The following is a 15038-nucleotide window of genomic DNA, read 5'->3' as shown; positions in this document are numbered from 1 at the left end:
GTTATATATGGAAATCACCTTGTTAAAACCTGCAAGGCTCAGTTGGTGTAACAGTACAGTTTCATTGAGCAAACGAGCTGAGTTGAATAAATGAAATTATTAATTACATCCGTATTTACTTTGCTTCAATTCTAATTAAATATATTTTTAAAAAAATATTTTTCATGTTAAATCGTGACAAGGGCAAAAAAAAAATTGACAGCACTAGAACCAGAAACCAAAAACTTATATATCTACAGCCTAAGTAGCTTGCTTTGTACCAGCAATGGATCCAGCACTTTCCGGTCACAGTCAAAAGCAGTGCAACTCAGGCCGCCAGGGAGTCTGACATCTCGTACAATTAATCTTAAACTGTTGGTAAGATGGATTAAACCTATCTTCTCCATTCAATAATATTTCCTCCAAGCTTATATGTTGCTATGTACAGATGATATATTTTGCTCTGGACAGATACCTCTCGAACCCAGACTCTCAGGAAGGTGGATATGGCATCTGCTCCGCAGGGTTGGCAGTAAATGCTGGTTCAAGAGTCTCGTTAACACTCTTCTTCGGTCTCTTTGCCCTTTTGGGTCTCTGTGATCCCTGCTCCATGTTTGCGACAGGATCATCCAATTCGTATTCCATAGACATATTTGATTGGGTTATCTTTTGAGAACTCGGCTTTGGCAGAGTTTGCTTGTCCGAAGCAGCTTTCCTCTACACAAAAAAGAATTTACATAAACCGAGGGCGACAGATACAAAAATGTTCAATATAGGTTAACCTTAATTTTGAAATGACATTTATAGCCAACAACAAATGCCATGAATTTTTCTTTGAGAACAGAGAACCTCTCCAAGGTTGGTTCACATCTTTTGAATACAAGATCTCTTAGTTACATCTGGCCCGGAGTCCCAATTCCAATCAACTAAACATATGAGATGAACAGTAGACTAAAACAACTACAACTAGAATAAAATATAAACTCATCAACTTTACTAAATGGTATTCAGCTACTTGAATTCTGAAGTGAATTGCCCACTGCACTGTACTGGCACTATTATTCATTCACGAAGATGCAATTGTCATTCGTTCAAATTTGAAAAATCAAATTATAATATGCAGTACCTTTTTGCTATTGGATGTTGCTTTCTCTGGATCTGCAGAAGGCTCGTTTACAGTAGCTTGAACTGCACTGTTTGCAAAATCTTCCCAGGATGCATCACCCTCAGAATCTACTCGAATACCCTTAGTTGGCTGTTTTTTCTTTTGTTTTTCTTTAGCCTGGTAGGATAAAATAAAATAGATTGACTTCAAATTCTGGAAGTAAAAGATTCTTTCTGCCAATTCAGAAATATTTTGTTTTGACGGGAGGGAGAGAAGTGTTGAGGGAGGGGAGGGTGCACCAAATATATGACTTGCAGAAAGTACGCTAAGATGGATAGACAACTACGAACCCACCTGCAATGGGATTTCTTTCAACTTCTGTTCCAACTGGGCATCATCCAGAAGCAAAGATACCACATCCTCAGGAGCCAGAAGATCACCCTGAACATGACCACCTGTCATGACAAGCTGCTGAACAGTACTTTTCTGGCTCGCCCTCTGCAAAATTTTCTCTTCAACTGTCTCTTTACATACAAGTCGATAGACAGTAACCTACATCATGTTTAAGGGATTTATTCAATTAATCCAGAAACTCAAACTCAAAGCATTCAATAACATAATATTATCAATGCAAGTGAGGAAAGAGAGATGGTCAATGACTTCTCAGAAAACAATACGCATGCTTGCCCATTTGCCTCTTCACATGCCACTACCATTAATTGGAGCATAAGAAAATAGAAGGAAAGAAACTAACATCTTTTGTCTGACCCAACCGATGAGCTCTATCCATAGCCTGCAAATCCAATGTTGGATTCCAATCACTTTCATAAAATATGACTGTGTCAGCAGCTGTCAAATTAATCCCCAGTCCACCAGCTCTGGTACTCAGCAGAAACACAAAAATATCATTCCTGCCATCCAGGTCAAAGATGTTAAAGAATTGTCAGTAAAAAAATTTCGTATGGAATAATGCCTGGCCAACTAAAGGAAATACACATCAATGAAATCCTTACCGGTGCTGGAAGTCTCTCACCATGTCTCTCCGATCCATAATGGTGGAAGACCCATCAAGTCTAAGATATCTATATTTCCTATAGTTCATGTAGTCCTGCAAGTAAGCGTCGGAAACAAAATGAATTTCACCCCACATATCGTTAAAATAATAAAATCACTTAAAAATAGAAGTCCAATAATTGGCTTGAGCACAAATTGAAGTGGATGGCCTACGCCTGGGTTTCTGATTCACTACATGAGCAAACTAACTAAAAGCAAAAAAGACAAACCACCCCGTGCATCAAATGTAATGAACTCCATAGGCTGGGTTGATGTTGCTGCCCGGTAAATTCCAAAACCAATTTTCAACTCATGTCAAAGAGTAACTTGCAAACCACTGGGGAAGAGGTTTCATTAAAAAAAAACAGACGAAGAAGACCAAAAGTACCTCAAGAATATTTAGCATTTTCGTCATTTGTGCAAACAAGAGAACTCGGTGATTTCCATCCCGCAAGCGTTTCAAAAGTATATCAAGTGTTTGAAGCTTCCCAGAGTCCTATCATAGGAGGAAAACCAGAAATTAGGCATTACAAACGTATAGGTGATCATTAAAAAGGGATTGAAGGGACAGAAGTAAACTTCTTACCGTGAGCAACTTTGCAGGATCAAAGCTTTGCGTTGGTGGAGAAGAACCAAAAATCTCATACGTCAACCGAAGAGCAGGCTGCGAAACAGGCAGTGTGGCGTCAATCTCTTGAATTAAATGATTAGGAGGACTATCTGGCTTTCTGGGTCCATTAAACTCTGATGTGCGAGCAAACCCAAGTAGCAACCTCTTTATCCATGGGTTATGCAGTTCTTCCATCATTTTGTAAGCAAAATTTCTATCCGAGCATTGTACATTAATCTATAAAACAAAACGTCAGTTAAATAAATAAATAAGTTATCGGGGATTTACATTTGCCCAAATAAAAAATATAAAAAGAAAAAGCACAGACTGGCGGAGCTCTCGTCCGTGGGATATATGAGTATGTCGAATGAAGAACATTGATGTTGGATATAAGCCTGTCCTGGTGAGAGAGAACTAAAGCCTCAAAAGGAGCATCACATGGACTCGTCGCAAATTTGCTTTTAAGCAAATTAGTGTCAGATCCGAACGGCATCAATAACATCCGTGTTACAGCTCTTATTTCTCCCCTCCCAAGAGTGCAATCAGTATCTGCATCCATGTCATCCACAACCGTGTCTACTATTACATCCAAAAACTGCTGATCCCATCTCGTAGCGGAAAACAGTACTCTCTCCATAGAAGAACCAGTTGCTAAAAATGCAACCTCCGCTGGGGATATATCCAGTAAGCGGGTAAAGCCAAATGTTCCACTCCTAACCCGCAAGCCATCTGAGCTGTTTTTCTCCATTGGGAATATAGATTGATAAATATTTTCTGGCGAGAATATGTTGAAATTTTTCTGGAATGATTCTCTGTAAAGTCCACGTCTAACTGCTGACAAAAGCATTTCCGAACTTTGAGCAATCTCTTGGTGGAGTATTTTTGGCATCTGATTGGTAAAAAAAGGTGTAAGTGGAAAGTAAAACAATGATATGGTGGTGGCAGAGGCCAAATGATAGTAGTTGCGATATAAATTCAGGCTACCAAACTAATGAAAATTTAACTGGTAGTTATGACCATCAAAAAATGTCTGTTTTATCACCAGTAAAACAGTTACAGAAAATACCTTGTAGGTAATAGGATTCTGACTTCCAGAATAGTGTACGTCTTCCAACTCTCCAAAAGGAGGGGGCAAAAGAGAATTTGGTATGTTTCCAAAATACAGGTATGTGCTTCCCTCATTTCGTTCAAACAACTCTGGATGGTTGCAAACCTACCATTGCACAAACAAAATGTTCACATTCAATGAATAAAAAGAAAAGCTTATAATATATAAATAGAACCAATTAAATTCAGAAAACAAAAAGCCTAGGCAACAAATGCATACCTTTCTTAACTGAATGACAATATTCATTAGATTCAGAATTTTCTTTTCGTTAAGTTGCCCGCGACTGCTGTCAAACAACTCAGCAAGAGATATCTTGTTCTTAATGGCCTGATAGAAAGCTTGCTGCCGAGAGCTCAATTTGCAGTGCACAGTGACCTCTGTTTTCCTAGTTAGCTCAGACACCACATCCTTTTTAACTCGTCGAAGCATGAAAGGCTTTAAAATTGCATGCTGACAACCAACACAAGTAGACAATTACATGATCAGAACAAGGCAAAAGAAAAAAAAAACATAAGTAGAAGAGGAAAGATCATTTCCAATTTGAAAAGTAAACATATATTTCAAGAACACAATAAACAACTGCAAACAATTAAATTAATCCTATTAACGACATAACCAACATGCACAATCCTAATAACCAGCGCGTGCTCACGAAGGGAAAGGACAGTCAGTCAGTCACAGATAACAATTGTGCAATAAAGGGGCAAGGGAGAAAAAGAAATAAAATTTATTTTAAATATGGGAGATCATGATATTTGTTCAGTACAAAGTAGAGAAGGATCTAAATCATAGGAACGTGATTTTATAAATTCTCTCCTTCAAAATAAGATACCTTAATCAGAGTTAACAATTGTGCACCAAGAACAGCATAGTGGTAATTTATTAATCGTGCTCAAAGAAAAAGAATGTACCAATCTATTGAGCTGGTGTTCATTTAAGGTACCCCCATGTTCTGCATGATTCTCAATCCTGGAAACACAAAACAAAAGATGATTGAATATTATTTCTAAGTTTCTTCTATTTAAAACAAACAGCATTACATGCCAGAAACATACCCTTTAGAAAACCACTCGTTGAATTGTTCATGGCTGTCAAATAAGGTTGGCATAATAAAATGCAGAAGGGCCCACAACTCTGCCATGTTATTCTGAATAGGTGTGCCAGTCAGAAGCAAGCGGTTTCGACATTGAAAACTAAGCAACGTCTTCCATCTTATACTGGAACATCAAAATAAAACGTGAAAAATATGATAACATAAGGGACTTAATGAACATCAATTATATTTGCACCAAAAGAACAAACATTACAGGAGAAAATGTGGTCTAGTGGTAGAGTTGCAGGGGTGCAACATAGAGATTGGGTTCAATTCCTAGAAATAGCCTCTCCACATATTATGTGGGGGTAAGATATGCATACATCTTGCATGTCCCCGACCCCGCCCAATGCAAGAGCCTTGTGCAGGGGTTTTTTTTTACCTTTTACCAACAGAAATTGTGATGTAATTTTTGGCATCAGCTGAACAAACTATGTAATACAAACTTCAAAAAAATAGGATATCATTTTCTTTTTCCAAGGGCCAATGGTAATCTACATATGAAGGTCCTACAAGTATTAGTTATCTATGTAATACTAAAAAATATGGATGTGACAACAAAAGACAAGCAAATGTCAGTAAAAAAAACCAGGATATGGTGGAAATAGATGATATAAAGCAGAAATTTCAGGTTTACTATAAAGTTTTTGACTTGTACATAAGTACAGTTCGTTCATCATTTTTCCACGACACAGACACTGTCTCTTTCAGATAGAACTCCAAGGTAAGTAGAAGGAAAGACAAAAAAAAATGTATAGATCTCAAACATAATCATCTACAAAGATGGCAGAATCATTTAAGAACAATGTTGCTCCATAGTAATAATGAAAGAAGAAATATGTCCAAGAATCTAAATCTACTGCAACTCAACAATGAAGTTAAACCTGCTTATCAAAACAATAAAAATGAAGTTAAACCTGCTTGAACTTTTGATAGCCTGGGCTTCATCTAATATCATATACTGCCATTTCACACGCCTTAAAACCTTCTCATCAGCCACCAGCAGTTGATAACTGGTAATGAGAATATGGAATGCAGAATCCCTGGAAAGAAAATGAGATGTTAATATTGCACAATTGAAACAACAAATGCAGTAACCCAATAATCTGACTAATGAGTAATAAATAAATCAAAATATTTTGGACACATCTCAAAGAAGCAAGAAACTATATCAACAGAAAAAATACAGGAGAACAACTCTCATGGCCATAACTATGAAGTAGATAGTCAAATTACTGGGCATAGAGCTTAAGCCCATAATTGGCGTAGACACTAATGTTAATAACAATTTTCTAAGCCACTAATTTGAGATGACATTCTTCCACTGTTGTCTTTAGTACAGCAAAGCATGAAAATATGCCAATGCAAACAATGACCACACGAGAATGACGCAGTCGAAATTTTGTAATGATGGTAGTTAGATTTCCAATAGGTTGTATAATAGTCCAGTTAGAAGCACAAGTCAACGCCAATGCCAATGGCAACGCTCAATCTGTTTCAGCAAGATTACTAAAAAAAAGAATGAAATTTTGGTAAGCCCTCCACACCCCACCCCCTTTTTTTTCTCTCTCCAGCAACAAGGTAGCATTGGCCATACCGTATTCACCAAATAGAAGCTAAATTGCATCCGAAAATCAAATAATTACCACAACTTTTCTTTAAGGAAGTAAGATAACCTTCACTATGAGAAACTTGCCTTCGATAGAGGTGCTTCGGATTTATGTTTTTCCTCAGTATTCCCCTGTCATTTGATCCACCCCAGTATGGAAGGGTTTTCAAGTCTGGGCAGAAACGACTTATCTCATCCACCCAGTTGTTCAAGACGGAGGCAGGAGCAACTACCAGAAAAGGGCCCCATATATTTTTCTCCTGGATGAATCAACATATCCAAGTCACCATAGATAAATCACACAAATAAACATGATACTAAATGAACTGCATACCTCTGCTAAGTGTGCCAAGAATGCCATGGCTTGAATAGTCTTCCCAAGGCCCATCTCGTCAGCCAGTATACCATTTAAACCCTGAAAGATGCCAGAGGACTTCTTATCAATGAGTCCAAAAACAGAATTAGAGTCGCATCAGGATAGGTTTACAACCTGCTCATAACAATTAACTAGCCATTGGAGACCTTTCAACTGATATTCTTTAAGTAAGCCTTTGAACAACTCTGGTGTTTGAACTGTTGAAGTTGAGGGCATGGTGGAGCTGCAAATATTGGCAACCATGAATGGAGTCACTAAACTAGAGGAAACCATAAAAAAAGAGTCCTGCAGAAAAAGAAACTGAAAGATATACTAACGGGGTCTGCAGATCTATGTTGGTTGACCCTGCAACTGAAGCATCTAAAAATGCCTCTGGTCCATAGGACTGACGCAGCTCTGAACATTTAGAATCAAAATCACTGGTTAGCTCTATCTGCTTAGTAACAGCAGCCTGAGCAGCTTTCAAAGCCTCTTTTCTCAATTCAGCCTCCTCTGCATCTTCCTCATTAGGACCAGCATGCGACGGGCTAAGAGACCCTTCTTGGTCATCCAATTTCTCATCTCCTGGAGGCAATGCTTCAGATGGCTGTAAATTTGTCTTGTTTTGCATAAAGTGACTGTAAAGCTCCGTTTGTTGTATAAGGAAATTGAGCCTTTGTTGCTGTCTCTTTGCTTCTCGAAGCTCCTGTTCACGCTTAAAAGCTTCAGCTGCTTCTCTTTCCTCCCTTTTCCTTACTTCCACCTGCAAGGATGGGTTTCAAACATTACAGGCCTCAATGTGAAAGAGTTGACATGAACAGAAAGGAAAAAATCACAGACAAGAAGAAGTGATTTTAAAGTTCAAACAAAGTCATAAAACAACAATCTCAGAGATAAGTATGACCCTCTGATTACATAAACGTAAAGGCATCAAATAGAGTCTTGGTTGCAAACAAGCAAGCAGAGTGGTACACAGGCCAGTAGGCCACAGAGAGTGAGAGCCAAAGCAAATAAATTTGCTGCATTGAGATTCTAAGATTACAGATACTAAATTTTGGAGAATGACAACATACAACACCTCAAAATGAAAAGAGATACCTAGCAGGGAAACCCAAAATATGAGAAAATGAGCTAATAGGTAACTATGGATTTCAAATACAGACTCCAACCTCAATTCACTTATCCTCAACTTGTAAGGGGCACTTTCAAGCTGACTTTGGCATTGCTTTTTCCTACAATTATTTTTGGGGATAAAAAGAAGAAACGGGCAAAGATAAGCAATGCCAAATTCAGTCTCTGCAAAGGGACCATGATGCTTACACCATTCTAAATTTCAGATGTGGGAATAAATAATCTGGATTAATAAGTACATAGAAAATTTGGAAGGAAGGGACTTGCATTCTTATAGATGACAAAAATAAGTAAAATATACATTCTATATCATATGCTAAACTAAGATCCCAAAAAAAGTCTTTCTTTGTGAGTGCATACCCTGGAGAAATGATACAAATATCTCAAAATTAACTAGACCATATCAGGAAAAGAGGAGGGATAGAAGGGCATGGAAATATAAGTGAGAATGTGTGTTTATGAATTTTATGGTAGAGTTCAACCAGCTGATGCAATTTTATGGTCATCAAATAAGAACTCGAAGAACTTCGTTAATGAAATAGAAACATACCATCTCCTTATCTACTCGCTTCCAGAATAGCAGCATGTCTCTAGCCAATTTTCTAGTTCGAATTGCAGCACCCCTCATCAATTTGAGTGATCTACTAACCTTCAATTTAACCTGGTAAGAGAATGTGCAATCAATAAAGCTCAGAGCGCAGTAGAAAGGCAAATAACACTCATTAACAGATGTATTATAATAATATATGCAGTGTTTTTACATGCCTCTCTTTGACAACTTTCTGAGAACCTCTTGGCATCTATTAGCTGCTTGCGATGAAAGGTAGTGAAGCTCCTATGATGCTTCGGTATGTCTCTTCTTACTATATTTACCCACACTTTTCCAATCTTCTCCATCTCTTCTTTCCCAAAGACAGAAGGATCTTTTCTTTCCTTTGCTTTCTTGGGCAGGCTTCGTTCAATTATCTACAGCACAGAAAAACCATACTGAATAAATGAAGTGTCATCAACATTCTGCAAATGGTAACAAAATGAAATTCTCATCAGGAATATCCCATAATCCATGAGGAAAACAGACCTCGTATGTCTCCCCTTTCTCCAAAACCTTCACATAGAACACCTGCAATATGCCTCCCTCTGACATAATAAAACGTCTTATATTACCAGCTGCCCCCTCTGGGACAGAGGAATTCAGTCCAATATCGGATACCTTCAGCTCGAACCTCTGTGCTGAGTTAGAAGTTTCCACGGCCTTCAATCTTGCATGAAGTGATTCATATTTGGGCCTGAACTCCCCCATCCCTGCTCTGTTTCTACGCCCAAATGTTTTATCATTGGCTATCATTGCTGCCAAGGACCCCAAATCTAAGGTACCTTTCAAATAAAATTCCTCCACCTGGATATCCGTGAAGCTTGGCAAATTCAAAGATGCTGCAAGCTTATCATAAGATGGAGGAATCTTATAGCTGATACCCTCCCCAATATCCAAATAAGCAGGTTCATAACATGTTCTGCACATAAACAAGAAAGAAAGTGCACATAAAATAAACATTTATCTGTTATGATGAATTATACCTAACCAAACAGTTCTTTTGAAATCCAAACAGTCTTATGGGCATGAGGTTATATAATGAAGGAGTAAGCAATGCTATCAAAGCCATACTTGGGTGTGAAATCAGCTTCGTTATAGGTTGCAGGCTTCTTTGGACTAACATCACCGAGCCAATCAGATGTTGTTTCCATTTCATACAAGCCTCCTCGCTGCTCACTTCCCAACTTCTTTCCCTTAGAACCACCCAAATTGCTCTTTGGAACCGACATCCCCATCTTAGGCAGTGCAGGACTTGATGACGAGTCTTTTAACCTCCTCTTGTACTTCTTGATGTGTTCTCCTAACATTGTTCGATACCTCTCCTCGGTAATATGCGTCCCGTTACAAGCCTCCTCTTCCTCTTCGTTGATATTGTTTGATTGCCTCCTCCTCTTCATAGAGCCCAATTCCCTATCCGAGATAGTCCCATTACTGTAATTTGTCATTGCAGCACCTGCTTAAATCCAATGAACGGACAAAACAAACATGCATAAGTCCGCAGCTTACTTCAACAAGCACACATGCATATAAGTACGTAAAAAGGAGAATTAATTGTGCAATCACAAGCACAGAATTCACGAGGCTATCACTTAAATTTCAAGTGAAAGAAGTAAAAGAAAAACAATGCCTACCTCTGCTCTCATCCTGACTACTATTTCCATAGTAATCAATATCATCCTCTGGTTGTGGAACCTTGAAGTTCACCAAAGACTACAATACAATCCAGAAAATCACAATAAGCTCCAAACACTCAAAAGTTCAACTGACACCAAAAAAGGAGAAAAAAGAAAACCTTCAAGTTTCAAAATCAATCACAAGCAGCAGAAATTTCAATACAAAAATCATACTAACAAGCACAATGTGAGGACAGGAAAAGAGAAGTTAACCCATCAGTGAAGAGCCAAACCCCATGTAACAAACCTCAAGATTGAAGAGATTCGAGTAGGAGAACGACGAGTCCTTGGATTGTCTCCTTCCGTCCATGAAGATGCCGTGAACAGAAGAGTCCTTGGAGCCGACAACCTATCCCTTCGAAGAGCATGGAAAATTGAAGAAAACAACAGAAACGGAGAAAACCCTAACCCTGCCTGTTGTAAGTCAGAGACGATAATGATAGAGAAGGAAAGGGGGAAGGGTGCGTATGATAAGGTGGGTCGCGAGCCGCAGAGAAGCAGGACCTTGGAGAGCACAGAGACGTTGTAGGAAGCTCCATCAAGTCCTGTGAACGTCCACCCACTAGATTTTTTCTCTTAATTTCATTTTCTTTTAGGTCGTTTTTTGCTTTTGTGGCCCACCCGCAGGCGGAGTTGGGCATCGCCGGATCGGAAGAAACTGGTACAGTACACTGGGGGGTCCCACAAGCGTGTCTAATGAACGTACACGTAAGCATATCATAGGAAATGGTGATGACTTGGATTATGTTGTATGGCCGGTTGCCATGTCAGCTAATATTAGAGGTTTATTTTGCCATTTTCTAAAGGAATTTATTCACCTTGAAACAATGAAACGTAGTGTAGACTTGAAAATATGCAATCAAGTAATGTCAATCGAGACCTTTGACAATAACTCTGTAACGATCACACTAAAAAGCATACCATGAAATTTGACACTAGTATGGTGGCAATCGAGGAAGATCCAACGGTCAAATTAGTTGACGATGACAGGATTTGTAGTGAGAGAAATGGAGAGTTCAGAGAGAAAGCAAGCAGAGTACCTCCAAAAGTTGGATCATATTCATAGTGGCAAGGCCTCTATATTTATAGTCTTCTGGCTCACGTGGCAGGCGAGTGAGCGTTAAGTTGGCCAACACTGTTTGAGATGACTGTAGAGGGAGCTTCCAGGGCAATGGGGCCTTTGGTTTGGTGAGTGAGGCCTTGAGCCAAAGCTAGATTGATTGATGGGAGCTTAGGTTGTGGGTCAGTAGGCTCGACTGAGGCTCTCGTGGACCTTTTGTTGAGGAGATAGTTCATACCATGGGTCTGTTGGACTCGACTTAGGCTCTCCTGGGCCTTTGTTGAGTAGGAGGTCCAGGTCGTAGGCCTGTTGGACTCGATTAAGTCTCGTGTGGGCCTTTGTTGAGTAGATCTTGTATGAGGATGGATTTAGCCCATACATATAGAAATGAATAAAAGGAAGGTTGTGTTTTCTGTATGTGATTATAAAGATAAGGTATGGTTGAAAAAGGTGAAGAAATAGCATCTATGTAGGTTTTTTCCCCTAATTTTAAGCAATTGATTATAAAGAAATATAAAATGGATAGAGTTCAAACAAATGCTCGGGAGGGTCATGTTCGTTGTCTAAAAGCCAATGGCTTCATTATCACCATCCGAGTTTTTATCTCAAAATTTTAGGGTATGCTATATGAGTTTATGAGAAAATCAAATGTATGATTTCTTTTCGTCATTTATTTCTATCTAGGATCATATTTTTGTATCAACGTCTATTGAATTTATATTATTTCTTATTACGTCAAGTCACGTCTTTTTAGGTTTTCTTCTTCGCTTCCTACTCTCTCATATATAAATTTTCTCGATTCTTTTCACGACCGTACCATTTCCTCTACGTTGAACATACTTGTACCATCTCAAATTATTTTCTTGCAAGTTGTCTTTCTTTAGTTCTACTCGTACCTCAGATCTTATAATTTATTTCTTATCATATATTTGCTCATGTGACAATAATGAAGCATTCATATTTTTTCTGGATATGTTGTCTTTTTATAACTCAACACTCAAAACCATACATCATCACGGATCGCAGAATTGACCTATAGAAATTTTCCTTCCACCCTGAAGGAATCCTTCGATCACATAAAGAAATTTATTTTGCCATTTTCTAAAGGAATTTATTCACCTTGCAACAATGAAACGTAGTGTAGACTCGAAAATATGCAATCAAGTAATGTTGATCGAGACCTTCAACAATAACTCTACAACATCACACACTAAAAAGCATACCATGAAGTTTGACAGTAGTATGGTGGCAGTCGAGGAAGCTCCAACGGTCAAATTAGTTGACGATGATGGGATTTGTAGTGAGAGAAATGGAGAGTTTAGAGAGAAAGCAAGCAGAGTACCTCCAAAAGTTGGATCATCTTCATAGTGGTAGGGCCTCTATAAATCTATATTTATAGTCTTCTGGCTCACGTGGCAGGCGCGTGAGCGTTGAGTTGGCCAACACTGTTTGAGATGGGCTGTAGAGGGAGCTTCTAGGGCGATGGGGCCTTTGGTTTGGTGAGTGAGGCCTTGAGCCAAAGCTAGATTGATTGATGGGAGCTTAGGTTGTGGGTCAGTAGGCTCGACTGAGGCTCTTGTGGACCTTTTGTTGAGGAGATAGTTCATACCATGGGCCTGTTGGACTCGACTGAGGCTCTCCTGGGCCTTTGTTGAGTAGGCAGTCCAGGTCGTAGGCCTGTTGGACTCGATTAAGTCTCGTATGGGCCTTTGTTGAGTAGATCTTGTATGAGGACGAATTTAGCCCATATACATAGAAATGAATAAAAGGAAGGTTGTGTTTTTTGTATGTGATTATAAAGATAAGGTATGGTTGAAAAAGGTGAAGAAATAGCATCTATGTAGGTTTTTTCCCCTAATTTTAAGCAATTGATTATAAAGAAATATAAAATGGATAGAGTTCAAACAAATGCTCGGGAGGGTCATGTTTGTTGTCTAAAAGCCAATGGCTTCATTATCATCATCCGAGTTTTTATCTCAAAATTTTAGGGTATGCTATATGAGTTTATGAGAAAATCAACTATATGATTTGTTTTCGTCATTTATTTCTATCTAGGATCATATTTTTGTATCAACGTCTATTGAATTTATATTATTTCTTAGTACGTCAAGTCACGTCTTTTTAGGTTTTCTTCTTCGCTTTCTACTCTCTCATATATAAATTTTCTCGATTCTCTTCACGACCGTACCATTTTCTCTACATTGAACATACTTGTACCATCTCAAATTATTTTCTTGCAACTTATCTTTCTTTAGTTCTACTCATACCTCAGATCTTATAATTTATTTCTTATCATATATTTGCTCATGTGACAATAATGAAGCATTCATATTTTTTCTGGATATGTTGTCTCTTTATAACTCAACACTCAAAACCATACATCATCACGGATCGCAGAACTGACCTATAGAATTTTTCCTTCCACCCTAAAGGAATCCTTCGATCACATAAAACTCATATGCACCCCTCCACTTTACTAATGTAAATTTTTGCTGGACTATCAATTCAAGATATATAAAAATTTTACTTTTTATTACTTTTCCCCCATCTAATTCAATCATTTTTTCATTTGCCTTATTAAATTTACATTTCATATATTATATTTTGGTCATACTCGATTTAAATCCTTTAAACTCTAAGGCTTACCTTCATATCTCAAGTTTTTAGTTAACTCTCAATATTGTCTCGTTCACTAAAACTATATTATCACAAAATAACATACACCAATGTACCTCACCTTAGATATATTGCGTGAGTTCATTCATCACTATAACAAATAGGAACATGTTTAGTGCCGATCTCTGGGACAAAGTTATGGTGATAGGAAACTCCCATACAACTCCTCTATTAGTTTCCGCACTAGTTACAACTCCTTCATATGTATACTTGATCATAGTAATATAACTAATCATGACTCTTCTATTCTCTAAATTTCACCATATTACTTCCCTAGGCACCCTATCATACGTTTTCTCCAAATCTATAAATACCAAATAGAGGTCTCTTTCTTTATGTCAATATTTTTCTATGTCCCATTAATAAAAATATTGTCTTCATTGTAGATCGTCCTGACATAAATTCAAATTAGTTTTGGGATATCATAGATGTCGATCTCAAACTCCATTCTACAACTCTTTCCCAAAATTTCAATTTGTGGCTCATAAGCTTAGGAAGTATAGAAGAAAACTACATCATATTGAACGAATTTATTACATGAACCAATCAACAAATCCATGCAGTGGAGAATGAGGCTATTTACTTGGGAAGAGGGACGACAGAAGAAATGAGGCAACAAATTAATTCCTTCATACTATGCCAGAATAGAAAGAATAAAGTAATCTAGAGGCATAATGTGCATGAAAATTTCACAGTCAAGTCCCTTTATAATAAGCTAGTAGGCCCATCATCACAAGATGCTTATTTCATAAACATATGCTCAAAGGTCTGGCAAGGATTTGTCTGCCCCCCAAAGGTTGAATCATCTCTTTTGTCAGTGTAGTGGACCATTATCCATCTAGTATAAAATGATTTCAGTGGTGGGGTTTATCGTGGTGTAGCTCAGGGGACATCTGCTGTCTATTTGAGCAATGGATCAACTTGCCCAAAAATGGAATGCAGAAGAAGATATGGTACATGATATTCTTCGTCACAGTATGGTCCATTTGGCTAG

At 38.1% G+C, this 15038-nt stretch overlaps 1 protein-coding gene across 1 annotated transcript; it reads right to left on the bottom strand.

Moving 5' to 3' along the window:
• Window positions 1-114: 114 nt before the first annotated feature.
• On the bottom strand, window positions 115-10853 carry LOC120012695 (chromatin-remodeling ATPase INO80-like). Its single transcript, XM_038864133.1, has 23 exons — window positions 10556-10853; window positions 10267-10345; window positions 9707-10088; window positions 9122-9554; window positions 8809-9009; window positions 8594-8704; window positions 7251-7675; window positions 7048-7156; window positions 6892-6972; window positions 6645-6817; window positions 5866-5991; window positions 4911-5072; window positions 4767-4824; window positions 4075-4305; window positions 3814-3960; window positions 3076-3636; window positions 2724-2984; window positions 2526-2633; window positions 2098-2192; window positions 1839-1995; window positions 1439-1636; window positions 1106-1261; window positions 115-696 (listed from the first exon to the last, which is right to left on the bottom strand). The coding sequence occupies exons 1-23, from the start codon at window positions 10616-10618 to the stop codon at window positions 472-474; spliced, it is 4542 nt and encodes a 1513-aa protein (XP_038720061.1). The 5' UTR covers window positions 10619-10853; the 3' UTR covers window positions 115-471.
• Window positions 10854-15038: the final 4185 nt, after the last annotated feature.

This window comes from Tripterygium wilfordii, chromosome 13 (assembly GCF_013401445.1).
Source record: "Tripterygium wilfordii isolate XIE 37 chromosome 13, ASM1340144v1, whole genome shotgun sequence".
Lineage (NCBI taxonomy): Eukaryota > Viridiplantae > Streptophyta > Magnoliopsida > Celastrales > Celastraceae > Tripterygium > Tripterygium wilfordii.
This window is presented reverse-complemented; position numbering and strand designations above follow the sequence as displayed.